At 43.2% G+C, this 15,228-nt stretch overlaps 1 protein-coding gene across 1 annotated transcript; it reads left to right on the forward strand.

The window, feature by feature from the left end:
- The first annotated feature begins 11,306 nt into the window (after positions 1–11,306).
- LOC130851832 (melanoma antigen preferentially expressed in tumors-like) lies at positions 11,307–14,144 on the forward strand. Its single transcript, XM_057732562.1, has 3 exons — positions 11,307–11,593; positions 12,046–12,618; positions 13,586–14,144. The coding sequence occupies exons 1-3, from the start codon at positions 11,307–11,309 to the stop codon at positions 14,142–14,144; spliced, it is 1,419 nt and encodes a 472-aa protein (XP_057588545.1).
- The last annotated feature ends 1,084 nt before the right edge of the window (positions 14,145–15,228 follow it).

The raw sequence follows: 15,228 nt of genomic DNA on the forward strand, positions 1-15,228 counted from the left end.
ATAGAGGAGTTCAAGGAAGGTCGCACAAGTGTTAGCAGCCCTACAAGGACGAAGACTCACTTCTAATGAAGGAGTGAAGACAGCGGTACATTCATGGCTCACAGCTCAGCCTAAAACATTTTTTAATGAGGGAATATGAAAGCTTGTTGATGGATGGACAAAGTGTGTTGAAAAGTAAGGAGATTATGTCAAAAATGATGTATTTGTCTTTTCTAAAAGTTAATTAAAATAAATTCTAGAGCCAGAGTGCGGGTAATTTTTGACTCAAACCTGTATATGTATAACTGATTCACTTTGCTGCACAGCTGAAACTAACACAACATTGTAAATCAACTATACTCCAAAAAAAATGTTTAAAAAGATTTAAAAAAAAAACCATGAGGAGATATCACCCCAAAACTTTTAGAACAGCTGTTATGATAAAGACGAGATAAATGTTGATGAGGACGTGGAGAAAGGGAGCCCTTGAACACTTTTTTTGGGAATGTAAGTGGGTACAGCCACTGTGGAAAACAGTATGGAAGTACCTCCAAAAATTAAATATACCACTACCATGTAATCCAGCTATTCCACTTCTGGGTATATATATATATATATGAAGGAAATGAAATCAATATCTCAAAATAGCTCTGCAGCCTCAGTTTCATTGAAGCCTTATTTACTGTAGCAAGACGTAAACAATCTAAGGATCCATCAGTGGATGAGGGAGAAAATATGAATACATATATTTACATATATGAATATTATTCAGCCATAAATCTATAATAAAGAAAGAAATCCCACCACTTTTGGTAACATGGATGGACTGTGAAAGCATTATGCTAAGTGAAATAAGTAAAGAAAGACTTATGGTAGCAGTCCCCAACCTTTTTGGCACCAGGGACCGGTTTCTTGGAAGACAACTTTTTCCCGGACGAGGTGGCAGGCATGGTTCAGGTGGTAATGCCAGTGATGGGGAATGGCAGATGAAACTTTCCTCACCTCCTGCTTCGCAACCTGGTTCCTAACAGGCCGCAGACCAGTACCGCAAGGTGTTGGGGACTCCCGACCTATGGGAAAATAAATAAAGGTGATTAAAAAGTACAAACTTCCAGGTATACAATAAATAAATCATAAGCATGTAATGTGTCTGTCACAACACAGTGAGAAAACTTAACAATATATATATTTTTTTAGAGCTTTTATTGAGATACAGTTAACATACAATAAACTGCATATATTTAGAGTGTACAATTTGGTGTCCCAATCTCCCAATTCATTCCCCCCCAACACTCCCCGCTTTCCCCACTTGGTGTCCAGATGTTTGTTCTCTATATCTGTGTCTCTGTTTCGGCCTTGCAAACCGGTTGATTTGTACCATGTTTCTATATTCTGCATATATGTGTTAATATACAATATTTGTCTTTCTCTTTCTGACTCCTTCACTCTGTATGACAGTCTCTAGGTCCATCCAGGTCTCTACAAATGTCCCAGTTTCGTTCATTTTTACAGCTGAGTAATATTCCATTGTATATATGTACCACATCTTTTTTATCCATTCCTCTGCTGATGCACATTTAAGTTGCTTCCATGCCCTGGCTATTGTAAATAGTGCTGTAACGAATATTGGAGTGTATGTGTCTTTTTGAATGATGGTGTTCTCTGGGTAAATGCCCAGCAGTGACATTGCTGGGTCGTATGGTAACTCTATTTTTAGTTTTTCAAGGAACCTCCATACTGTTCTCCATAGTGGCTGTATCAATTTACATTCCCACCAACAGTGCAAGAGAGTTCCCTTTTCTCCACACCCTCTCCAGCATTTACTGTTTGTAGATTTTCTGATGATGCCCCTTCTGACTGGTGTGAGGTGATACCTCATTGTAGTTTTGATTTGCATTTCTCTAATAATTAGTGATGTTGAGCAGCTTTTCATATGCCTCTTGGCCATCTGTATGTCTTCTTTGGAGAAATGCCTATTTAGGTCTTCTGCCCATTTTTTGATTGGGTTGTTTGGGTTTTTGATATTCAGCTGCGTGAATTGTTGATATATTTTGTTGATTTGTTTGCAAATATTTTCTCCCATCCTGAGGGTTGTCTTTTCATCTTGCTTATAGTTTCCTTTGCTGTGCAGAAGCTTTGAAGTTTCATCAGGTCCCACTTATTTATTTTTGTTTTTATTTCCATTACTCTAGGAGGTGAATCAAAAAAGATGTTGCTGTGATTTATGTTTAAGAGTGTTCTTCCTATGTTTTCCTCTAGGAGTTTGATGGTGTCTGGCCTTACATTTAGGTCTTTAATCCATTTGGAGTTTATTTTTGTGTATGGTGTTAGGGAGTGTTCTACTTTCATCCTTTTACATGTAGCTGTCCAGTTTTCCCAGCACCACTTATTGAAGAGGCTGCCTTTTCTTCATTGTATATCCTTGTCTCCTTTGTCATATATTAGTTGACCAAAGTTTATCTCTGGGCTTTCTATCCTGTTCCTTTGATCTATATATCTGTTTTTTTGCCAATACCATACTGTCTTGATCACTGTAGCCTTGTAGTATAGTTTGAAGTCAGGAAGCCTGATTCCACCAACTCCATCTTTCCTTCTCAAGATTGCTTTGGCTATTTGGGGTCTTTTGCATTTCCATACAAATAATAAAATTTCTTGTTCTAGTCCTGTGAAAACTGCCATTAGTAATTTGATAGGGATTGCATTGAATCTGTAAATTTCTTTGGGTAGTATAGTCATTTTCACAATGTTGATTCTTCCAATCCAAGAACATGGTATATTTCTCCATCTGTTTGTGTCGTCTTTGATTTCTTTCATTAGTGTCTTACAGTTTTCTGAGTACAGGTCTTTTACCTCCTTAGTTATGTTTATTCCTAGGTATTTTATTCTTTTTGTTGCAGTGCTGAATGGGATGGTTTCCTTAATTTCTCTTTCCAGTCTTTCATTGTTAGTGTATAGAAATGCAAGTGATTTCTGTGTGTTAATTTTGTATCCTGCAGATTTACAAATTCATTGATTAGCTCAAGTAGTTTTCTGGTAGCATCTTTAGGATTTTCTATGTATAGTATCATGTCATCTGTGAACAGTGACACTTTTACTTCTTTTCCAATTTGGATTCCGTCTATTTCTTTTTCTTCTCTGATTGCTGTGGCAAGGATTTCCAAAACTATGTTGAATAGTAGTGGCAAGAGTGGACATCCTTGTCTTGTTCCTGATCTTAGAGGGAATGCTTTCTGTTTGTCACCACTGAGAATGAAGTTTCATGTGGGTTTGTCATATATGGCTTTATTATGTTGAGGTAGGTTCCCTCTATGCCCACCTTCTGGATTCTTTATTATAAATGGGTGTTGAATTTTGTCAAAAGCTTTTTCTGCATCTATTGAGATGATCATGTGGGTTTTATCCTTCAATTTGTTCATATGGTGTATCACATTGATTGATTTGTGTATATTGAAGAATCCTTGCATTCCAGGGATAAACCCCACTTGATCATGGTGTATGATCCTTTTAATGTGCTGTTGGATTCTATTGGCTAGTATTTTGTTGAGGATTTTTGCACCTAAATTCATCAGTGATAGTGGTCTGTAATTTTCTTTTTTTGTAGTATCTTTGTCTGGTTTTGGTATCAGGGTGATGGTGGCCTTGTAGAATGAGTTTTGGAGTGTTCCTTCCTCTGAAAATTTTTGGAAGAGCTTGAGAAGGATGGTTGTTAGCTCTTCTCTAAATATTTGATAAAATTCTTCTGTGAATCCATCTGGTCCTGGACTTCTGTTTGCTGGAAGATTTTTAACCACAGTTTCAATTTCATTACTTGTGATTGGTCTGTTCATATTTTCTATTTCTTCCTGATTCATTCTTGGAAGGTTATACCTTTCTAAGAATCTGTCCATTTCATCCAAGTTGTCCATTTTATTGGCATATAGTTGCTTGTAGTAGTCTCTTATGGTGCTTTTTATTTCTGTGATGTCTGTTGTAACTTCTGTTTCATTTCTAATTTCATTGATTTGAGTCCTCTCCCTCTTTTTCTTGATGGGTCTTGCTAGGGGTTTATCAATTTTATTAATCTTCTCAAAGAACCAGCTTTTAGTTTTATTGATTTTTGTTATTGTTTTCTTTATTTCTATTTTGCTTATTTCTGCTCTGATCTTTATGATTTCTCTCCTTCTACTAACTTTGGGTTTTGTTTGCTCTTCTTTCTCTAGTTTCTTTAGGTGTAAGGTTAAATTCTTTATTTGGGATTTTTCTTGTTTCTTGAGGTAGGGTTGTATTGCTATAAACTTCCCCTTTAGAACTGCTTTTGCTGCATCCCATAGGTTTTGGATCATTGTGTTCTCATTGTCATTTGTCTCTAGGTATTTTGTGATTTCCTCTTTGATTTCTTCCATGATCTCTTGGTTATTTAGTAGCGTATTGTTTAGCCTGCATGTGTTTGTGTTTTTTACAGTTTTTTTCCTGTAACTGATTTCTAATCTCATTGCATTGTGGTCAGAAAAGATGCTTGATACAATTTCAATTTTCTTAAATTTACCAAGGCTTGATTTATGACCCAAGATGTGATCTATCCTGGAGAATGTTCCATGTGCACTAGAGAAGAATGTGTAATCTGATGTTTTTGGATGTAATGTCCTATAGATATTTATTAAATCAAGCTGATTTATTGTGTCATTTAAAGCTTGTGTTTCCTTATTAATTTTCTGTGTGGATGATCTGTCCATTGGTGTAAGTGGGGTGTTAAAGTCCCCCACTATTATTGTGTTACTGTCAATTTCCTCTTTCATAGTGTTAGCATTTGCCTTATGTATTGAGGTCCTCCTATATTGGGTGCATATATATTTATAATTGTTATCCCTTCTTCTTGGATTGATCCCTTGATCTTCATATAGTGTCCTTTCTTGTCTCTTGTAACATTTTTTATTTTAAAGTCTATTTTATCTGATACGAGTATCACTACTTCAGCTTTCTTTTGATTTCCATTTGCATGAAATATCTTTTTCCATCCCCGAACACTCAACAAAATTGTATCTTGTGTTTGAAAATTGCTGAGAGTAGATCTTCAAAATTGCCATCACAAGAAAAAACTTATATTTATGTGATGTGATGTATGATAACTAATCTTCTTGTGGTGACCATTTCACAACACATACATATGTCACATAGTTATGTTGTACACTGAAAAAGAATACGTTATAGGTCAATTATACTTCAATAAAACTGAATAAATTCTTCTAGGAAAATATGCCAAAAGAAAAATGAAAAAAAAAAGTTAAAGACAGAGAGCTTTTACAATGAAAAATTAAAAAACAAATAATTTGCACATCTATTGGCTTAGCTGTATAAACTAAAAGAGCCAGATGAGTAGGAGTAGAGAGAACATGGTTGTGTCACCCTGTGCTAACCTTCATCACACAGATCATACCACATGTGCTTGGATGTTGTGTGCAGGATTAAATAACAACATAAGGGGGAAAGAGACTTCATGTTTTTCACCAGTAGGGAAAAGCCACTGCTTTCATTATTGGTAAATTTTCTTCCTAGATCTACTGTTCTCAGATTTTTTGGTCTGAAGACAGACACTGTTATATTCTTAAAGAATATCAATGATCCTAAAGAGCTTTTGAGTATCTGGGTTATATTTGTCAATATTTATCATATTAGTTACAATGGAAAACTGTTAAAAACTCATTTATCAATTTAATTACACATAACAATACCAACACATGACATCAATAACACATTTTTTTTTTACCAGAAGCTGTTATGTTTTCCAAAACTAAAAATGAAAAAAAAAGGTAATGTGAAGTGTATCATTTAAAAACAAATTATATCCCAACTCTTTGTTGGGATATAATTTACTACTGTGAAGTGCTTATTTTTTTGTAATTTAATTTTTATGTTATATTGGAGTATAGTTGATTTACAATGTTGTGTTAGTTTCAGGTGTAAGCAAAGTGATTCAGTTATACATATACATATATCCATTCGTCTTCAGATTCTTTTCCCATATAGGTATCTCAGAGTATTGAGCAGAGTTCCTCCTCCATACAGGACCCTGGCTGAGCCTGGTCTGACTTCTAGGTTCAAGAATCCCAGGAAGACTTGAAGGAAAGGAAACCTGTGAACTCAGGGGAGGAGAAGGCTCGAGGGGGACAAATGTTCCCAACATACCCCTAACCCACTCCCAAGTCCTTCTGTCCCCCTTTATGCATCTTGGGCCCAGGTGGGTTCTGGGCCCTCTCCTGCACAGGACCAGGTGCAGCTGTCCTACAGCTGAGACTTCTCTAGGTGAGGGAAATAGGAATGTGTGAGGACCCCAGAGCCAGCTGGCTCTGACTCTACACCTGATAGAGGGAAAGTGCTCATCTGCACAGCAGGCCCTGATGTGGGTCCTGGTCTCAGTGTCTCATCCTCTCCCTCCCAGAGATCCAGAGTATAGTGTGTGGGCCTCAACCCTGCCCCAACTCCCTGGGTTCAAAATCCAAAGAGAACAAACTCCCAATTCTCTGGTCAATCTGAGCCTTGATCCCCAGGATCCTTTGACTTTCTGCTGGTGTCATGTGTGCTAGATACTTCCCAGTGAAGCTGTCCACAGAGTCCCCACCCTGATGGGTTCCTGCTGTCCTCAACTCTGGTCATTAGAGGGGTCTTCCCACAAAGGGGAGGCCAGTGCCCCTGAGGCCACTGCAGGTCCCTGTGCTCTTCCTTCATTTGTGCTGGACAGGCAATGGATCCTGGTTTGACTTTCATCTCCCATGAGTTTTCTAGGGATCAAAGTAGGCAATCTGTTGTCACTTGGATGACAAAGACGGTGTCAGAACTCATTCTTTCTCACTTCCTCCCAAAAAGCACAATCCTCAAAGTAGGGAGGCTGTAATGAGTGAGGAGACTAAATGGCAAAATTTCCAAGGAGCACCCTTTCCTTGGCCTAAATACCAACATATGGACCCTCCACTTTCCATCTAACTTGCTCCTCATTCTTGCATCAAGAATGGAAGCTATTCACTCTCTCTCTCTCCAGACTGTCCATCGGCCAGACTCTGTGCCCTTGGGCAGGGGGTGGGGGCAGCCACTGGAGCCTAATGCAGGTCAGGGCAAGCAAATCCAGCCCCTTGGGAACTCCCAGCCCCAAACCCTGGCCCTCAGTGCCCCCAGTGGCCTCAGACACAAGTCCCCAGATTTGAGGGCACACAGTCCTGTGAGAGCCAGAGGATGCGGTCCCCTGCTCAGCTGTCATTTCTCTTTTCCCTCATCATTCTGGGCCCCGCAGCAGCTCCTTGGGACATTCTTTGCCCTCTTCCTCTTCCTTTCTTCAGTCCCTGTGGTCCAATCCCACCTGAAGAGAGTCCCAGACACCCTCCCCACCCACCATATGTCAATAAACCTGTCCCTCGGGATTAAGTGCCTGGACTCAGGGTAATGTTCTCATCAGAACTTCATTGATGAGGAAGGAAGAGCAACAGCTCCTTGTTTACAGCGAGATACTAGTCGATCTAGCGTGGAATCACAGCCTGCTGAGAACTAGATGGGGGCAAGAAGGGCCAACATGGACACCTGAACTTTTAAAAAGGCACAGAGAGCAAGACAGCTCAGGGCAAGAAGTGATCTGAGTTGGGAGAGAAAAAAGACTTACTGGGCTTGAGGAGAACTTTGTCAGCTCAAGGGCTGGACCAAGACATTCGCAGAGGGAAGAGCCTCTGAAGGGGACTTGTCCCTAGGGCCTCCCAACAGCTGTCACCGCTAGGAAGACCCGAGGAGTCAAGGTCCTCCTCTGCCACCTGGAAGGTGTCCCCCCCACCCCACTGCATTCCTGGGTGCCTCGATGGACCCAGAGGAGCAGTGGGGAATCTATGCCTTGGGGTTAGTCATGAACTCCAAAATACCTCAGAGGACTTAGAGCAGAATGCCTTGATTTCTGCTGAACCCAGTAGAAGGGTGTCCCAACATTGTAGCCAGGCTCCAGTTGCTAGAAGAGGTAATGCTGGTGGGCTATGGTAAGAGAGCACTGCAGCTGGTTCTTGCTGGGAGAGGGAACTGGATGCACAGAAACTTTCTAAACCCCTGAACAAAGACCCTGGAGAAATGTTTTGGAATCTCACTTGATATCCTATAACTGGAGAAGCAGGACAGGATGTGCCCCTGATGTGTCCAGAGGGTTGCTCTGACCTGGGCTGCAAACAAGGTCATGAAGACAGGTGACTAGGACAGGGTAGAAATGCCAAATCCAGGCTCCTCACCAGACTCTGGGAGCCCTGCTGGCCCAGAATTGGGCAGAAAGGATGACACCTCTGTGCACATGTGCTCCCTCCTCCTTGGTGCCCAGTGTGTCCCCGGAGCAAAAAGCCTCAGTATGGAGGTGGACAGAGGAGGTTGCGCTCTACTCAGCAGGAAGGGACAGGTCTGGGCTTTTATAATTTCTAGAACATTCCAACACTTTGACCTCCCCCCCAGAGCTCCTTAGATCTCACAGAAGCTGTGATCTTATAGAAACATCCCCAGCTTAAACTCTGCTATTTGCCCATTTACACCAACATCACGTGAAGTCTGTCAGCCAGTCCTTCCTAACGCTCAGGCTGTCTGACAACTCAGGGGGGCCTGCTGAACCCCTCCCCAGAGGGAATCTACCAACGTTCACTGCATGGAAGTGGGCAGGTTTCTCTCCCAAGCGCAAAGCAGCCTAAAAATGAGAAAAGAGCAGTGAACTTTTCATTTCCTGTGAAGGTTATTTGAGCTGGGGGATGAAAAGTGCTGACACCACGGCGCACTCAGTTGTGTTCCATAAACAGAGATGGTCACGACTCTCACGGCTGCTAATCTCCCTCGACTGCAGCTTATTAACAGAGCTGTAGGGTGGCCGGGGGGTTAAAATGTCTACTGAGTACAATCCAGTGTAACCGAATTTTATGCAAAGGCCATTTATACCCATGGCGGAAATGCGGTGAGAGGAATCTTCCAGAAAGATACCAAGGTGGAGAACACTCTTCAAAGCTCCTAGCCTTCTCTGACTGTTGTATAATTGAATTACTTGGACCTCACAGGGAACGGAGGAAAGGAAGGCATGCAGAATTCTTGGAGGTGGAGGGAAGGTTACCCTTTCTTTGCATCCTGAAATGGCCAAAAAATCTCCATGTAACGAAGCCCAAGGTGGGAGTCATCCCTGACCGTGCCGGGTGATTAAACACCAAATATAGCTTCTGAACTTTGTGGGAAAATGTGTTGGTATTTTTGAGTGGTGCTTAACACGAGAACAGAATTTTACTTCTGTGCCTAATGGTGTCACTTTGATCAGAACTCGTGTTGAACTTTCCTAATTTTGAGGAAATAGTAATTATCAAAATTTACTTGGACAGGAGCCAATGAGATTATGGTTCAGCTGCCAAAGACTCTGGACAAAGGGTGTGGCTAATTGGAGCATCCTCTGTGGGAAGAACCTAAAAGAAAATGTTTACTGGTAGCAGCTGCACGAGGAGGACAGGGTTTGGTGCCACTTAACCACATTCACGTCTCCCCCTGGGTCTCAGTTCCCAAACAGCCCACTGTGTCCACCCTCAGTGGATATCAGTCTTAGAAATGTCTGACTTCCCAGGGCTCACACCGCTCCCTCTGCTCCCATTCTTAGCTGTAGTCTTTTCATGCAGTTTACTGTGCTGATCCCATCTTTCTGGAAGTAAGCACCTCAAACATGACACTGTTCCCCTTTTTAATCTCTAAATTCCACAAGAGAAAAGTCTTTTAGTCTCCCTCTTCTCCAAGAGAAAAAAAACAACATAATTTACATTGTTTGGATCATTGACAAGGTGCCTTTAGGAATGGCCAGCTCCATATTGCTCGGTCCCCACCATTACTCCTTATTCTGATTTTGACCCGACCTCTTTCAGAGAAGCCCTGACTTTAGCCTGGAGGACCAAGCACGTGCCCAAATGCTTTGCCCTTACTCCCTGAATAGGCTCAAGATCTGCTATGTTCCAGATGTAGAACCTATGTGGCAACTTGATACAGATGAGTGTTTCTGTTGTTTCCTTTGGGAATGACCCCACCAAGTTTTTGAAGCTGCTTTAATTGTAGGACATTTGGATTACATTGATCTGTCCAAAGATTCCCCAACAATGATGCTTTCAAGTTTTGTTTTATCTTTCCAATGTCAGGAACCAATAAGCTCTTCCGTGTCTCACACCCATGGCTGTAACTGACCCTATTGGTAAAAATCAATGTTCATGGAGTAAATCAATGTTCGTGGAGTGAATCAATGATTGAGTCTTCAATTCCCCTCCCCACATTTATTCCCTCCTGAATGAATACCTGATTCAATCAATTCATCTAGTTATAGGCAAAAATCCAGTCAGGATTAACCTGATAGACAGTCTGGAATCTAATCAGGCATTGCTTTCTGATTGGACGGTAGTAGTTGCAAAGGTGGAAGATGTGATTAGAAATGCCTATAAAAGCCTCAAATATCATAGAACAGATGCAGCAACTTCTTTCTCTGGAATCGCTGCCTGGGTTCCCCACCTCTCTGAGGTCTGGACAACCTGCCAACCACACCAGAGCTGGTAAGTTACAGACTTCAGCTAAGAGCACTCTCATCTTATCTATGGTCAGTGGGTTTTGAATGGTGACATGCAGCTGCGGATGGCAGGGAGATTTTCTTTCTTTTCAGATGTACAAATGTAAGGCTTTGGTTTTGCCTTAAGTAAATGTAAGTGTAGTTTTTGCCTTAATCCCAAACATCTTGATTTGCACTTTGGTTTATATCATTTTAAAATATCTTAACCAACCAGGTTTTCTTTTGTAATGAAAACATCTAACTCCTTTGGAATTTTTTTTCTTGACATTAAAACGGCATTCATTTTAGGGGTAACTGCTTCATCTTTCCCAGTACAATTAATTGTGGAAACAGAGTGGAGGCTGTTTTGGGCCACATGATGGTTCTATGCCTATAGTTTTAGGGTCCTAGGTGATGGTCTAAAAGGCTTTCCCCAAAAAAGAGACTGGGGTCAGCCTTCAGGTGCATGGTACCCACTTCCCAGTGCAACCTCTTTGAGCAAAGCAGTGAATGTAAACGGAGGGACTAGTGATCGGGTTTCTTCCTCCTTGGTACTTGTGAGATGCTTGTTCTGGTGCCTGCGGGGTCAGAGCTATAGCTTTGTGCCCACCGAGCCCAGACTGGAGTTCTGCTAGATTGAAGCTCTTCCACAACTGCCGAAGCAATGACTTTGGCTCTGACTTTTTTCTTCTGAAGCGTGGGGAGACAGATTAAGGGATGCTCATGATTAACCTGAGAAAGATTTCTTGTTCCCTACAAGTCTCCCCAGGATTCCTTTAGGGGCAGAGTCACAATGAGTGTCCGGAACCCCCTGAGACTCCTGGACCTGGCAGGAATGAGCCTGCTAAGGGAGGAAGCCTCAGCCATCGCCGCTCTGGAGTACCTGCCCACGGAGCTCTTCCCCCCACTGTTCATGGAGGCCTTCTATGGGAGACACAGCAAGACCCTGAAGGCCATGGTGCACTCCTGGCCCTTTGTCCGCCTGCCCCTGGGGGGACTGATGAAGACACCTCATCTGGGAACCTTACAGGCAGTGCTAGGTGGGCTTGACGTCCTGCTTGCACAGAAAGATCGATCTAGGTGAGTCTGATGCAGGTAGCCTGCTAGGGTGTTGGGCAGCCCTGAAGAGACAGCTGTAAGTCAGGAGAGTGGATGGACAAGGGATGGACCAGAGGCTTCTGATAATGCCAATGAAGGAACACAGAGACTTGGCCATTGCTGAGCTCACTTTGAGAAATGCCTCCCTACAGTGTAGGGCTGCCTAAGATGCAGGGGAGCCTGAAAGTACATGCCCCAGCCTTCTCCCAGGGATGCTTAAGGGTACTAGAAGTAGAAAACTAGGAAGAATAGAGGGGAAAATGAGATGGAGGAAGGTGAGGCAGAGAGGGAAGGAGAGGGCAAGGCAGCAGGTAATGTCAGGGATGTGAACTAAAAGCTCAGATGGAAGTCTGAGTGTTGCCTGAATTCTGAGACTGACGTTTCATTCGGTGTGGATCTTAAACCTTCCTTGCCAATCTGCTGTTTCCCCACAGGAGGTGCAGACTGCGGGTGCTGGATTTAAGGAACACTGGCCAGGACTTCTGGAGCATGTGGTCTGGAGACGGGGCCCGTTGGTGCTCAGGCTCACTGATGGCACCAGTGGCTGAGGACAGGTCAAGGACAGAGCAGCCCTTGGCTCCCTTGGAGGTGTTCATAGACCTTCATCTCAAGGAAAGGACCATGGATGGATTCCTCACCTACCTCCTGAGGTGGGTGGAGGAGAGGAGAGCTTCCATACACCTGTGCTGTAAGAAGATGAGGATTCTTTCCTTTCCCCTGGAAAATATTACAAAGGTCCTGAGTATGGTGCAGCTGAACTGTATCCAGGAGGTGCATGTGAATTGCACCTGGCATTTGTATCCCCTGGCCATGTTTGCTACTCTCGTGGGCCAGATGAATAATGTGCAGAGACTCCTTCTCTCCTACATCCACCTGTCTGAACTTGAGGAGCAGGAGGAGCAAGACATTGTCCAAATTACCTCTCAGTACCTCAGGCTGCACCACCTCAGAGATCTCCATCTGGAATCTCCCACTTTCCTTGAAGGTCACCTGGACCATATGCTCAAGTGAGTATGCACTACTAGCCAGGTAACAGTAAACACAACATTAGAATGTGAAAAGCAGTAACTTTGCAGCTCTATCCTGAAATGTGGTATCACATAACCACCCAAATCAAGGGAGGGACCCAAACTGGGTTAGAGGCTCTAGAAAGGGATACCCGGCTAGGAAGCCATAGACTAGGGGTGAGGCTCTAGTGGGGTGGGTACATGATTTCTTCTTTAGGAAGTGATATCTTAACTTAGATGATTTATGAAAATAGGTAAGGGAAGGGGGCGTTGAAGAGGCAAAACTCCACCAGGCCTGAGCATTTCTAAATGCAAGCTTTGTGCTCACCAGTTTTGTGACCACGATGAGCCTATCTCAAATTCCCTATTTGTAGAAGGTTGCTTTCTGCTCATGATATTGTAATTAATATATGGATAATGCAAGATTTCAGAGATGATGGTGATAGAGCAGGAGGCTAAAGGATCGTAAAAGTTGGTAGGTGGTTTGCAGATGATGCAGGCATGAAACTGAGTCTCTGAAGATGGGCAACCCCAGTTAATGTTGTGAGCTCTTGCCCAGGTTGGTCCACTATGCATTTCACCCACCTGAGATATGTGTGCCTGTGGCCCAAGCATGGGCTGGAGGAACCCAGAGTAGGAAGCATTTTATGTATGTATCTTAGTATTAAAATTCAGTGATGCTCACTCTTGATTGAGACAAGATGTCAGGCTCTCCCCTGAGTATGTTCTAGTTCATTCATCCTCAAAAGGAAATGGAGTCAGTTTTCTCTGCTTGACTAATGAGGAAAAAGAGCTTTCAAGATTCTATGTACTTGATCCAGTCACACAGGAAGGTGAAAGGACTCAGGATAAAATGAGATTGGGCATTCTTCAGACCAACTTTGGGCATGGGCACATCACTTGTCTCCCAACTTGAGGTCAACTTCCACCTCAGTTCCCAAGTCCTAATTCCTCTGTTTCTCCCCAGGTGCCTGACGACCCCCTTGAACAACCTTGCAATAACTCACTGCCTCCTTATGGATTCAGACTTGACCCATCTGTCCCAGTGTCCAAACATCCGTCGGCTAAAGGGCCTGGATCTGAGTGGTGTCACCCTGACTGACTCTAGTCCTGAGCTCCTCCCAGTTCTGCTGGAGAAAGTTGCAGCCACCCTCCAGGAACTGTACTTAGATCAGTGTGGGATCATGGACTCCCAACTTCAGGCTATCCTGCCTGCCCTGAGCCGCTGCTCCCAGCTCAGGTTCTTCAGCCTGCGTGGAAACCTCCTCTCTGTTGCCATCATGAAGAAGCTGCTGCAACATACCTCCGGGCTGCCCAATTTAAGTCAAGAGCTGTATCCTGTCCCTCGGGAGAGTTACAGCTCTCAGGGAATCCTCCAACCAGGGAGACTTGCCCAGTGTCGAGATGACCTGTTTGAGATTCTGAGAGTCTTAGGACGTCCCAGGGTCATCTGGCTTAACTCCAGCCCCTGTCCACACTGTGGAGATAACACATTCTATCATCCCCAGCCTGTCATATACCGCTGAAATACCCCTGCCTAGTTGGGTGCATCTATCAAAAGCTTTCTTCTGAGCACTGTGAAACTGAAATCTAGGACAAGGTACATCACGAAGGGAAAACAGCATGGTTTCAGACATCAGCTCACTGTGAATGTGAAAAGGAAACATGATCAAGCAGGAATGCAGGATTGCAAGGGGAAAGTTGACTCTGAGACATAATGGGACTTTTGGGGACATGTGTGCTAAATAGAGTCAGAAATATGAACTTAAATTTCTGGAGGTGAATTCGGTCTTGAGACCCACATGTTGGAGTTATCCTTGTGTAGAAGGTTGTAAATAAATGGTCAGAAACAGAGAGATCCCCAGTGTAAACCAACTGCTGCCTTCCATGATGTGTTATCCTGATTTCTCAGTTTACACTGCAGGAGTCTCCAGATACTGATGAAATTTAAAAAAAGGCTCTGAATTGTCTATGATCTCTAATCCTCCCATTCCCACCAGTTCTTTATTCTGTCTGGGGCAACTCTTACCTGCTTATTTCTGTAGCTTTTTAGTGGGTTAATACACACAAAGAAGAGGGTACTCAGTGGCCAATGAGCCACTGGAGTGAAGAGCCCTTGCAGGGACTTCCCTGGTAGCCCAGTGGTTAAGAATCTGCCTGCCAATGCAGGGGACATGGGTTCGATCCCTAGACCAGGAAGATCCCACATGGCACGGAGCAACTAAGCCTGTGTGCCACAACTACTGAGCTGCGCTTGAGAGCCCTCAAACCACAACTATTGAGCCCACATGCTCCACAACTACTGAAACCCGTGTGCCTAGAGCCCACGCTCCTTAACAAGAGAAGCCACCACAACGAGAAGCCTGTGCACCACAAAAAAGAGTACCCTCCGCTCTCCACAATTAGAGAAAGCCCATGCACAACAACGAAGACCTAACGAAGCCAATAAATTAATTTTTTTTTTAAAGTTACAAAAAAAAAAAAAAAGAAAAAGATCTCTTGGCAGGGCCCTCACTGCTGACTCAGTCCATGACCCTGGACATGAGCAGTCTTCATGGTTCTTGTGAGTCCATAAGTCTCAGTTCTTGACCTTTCAATGTGTAGGGAATG

This window comes from Hippopotamus amphibius, chromosome 1 (assembly GCF_030028045.1).
Source record: "Hippopotamus amphibius kiboko isolate mHipAmp2 chromosome 1, mHipAmp2.hap2, whole genome shotgun sequence".
Classification (NCBI taxonomy): domain Eukaryota; kingdom Metazoa; phylum Chordata; class Mammalia; order Artiodactyla; family Hippopotamidae; genus Hippopotamus; species Hippopotamus amphibius.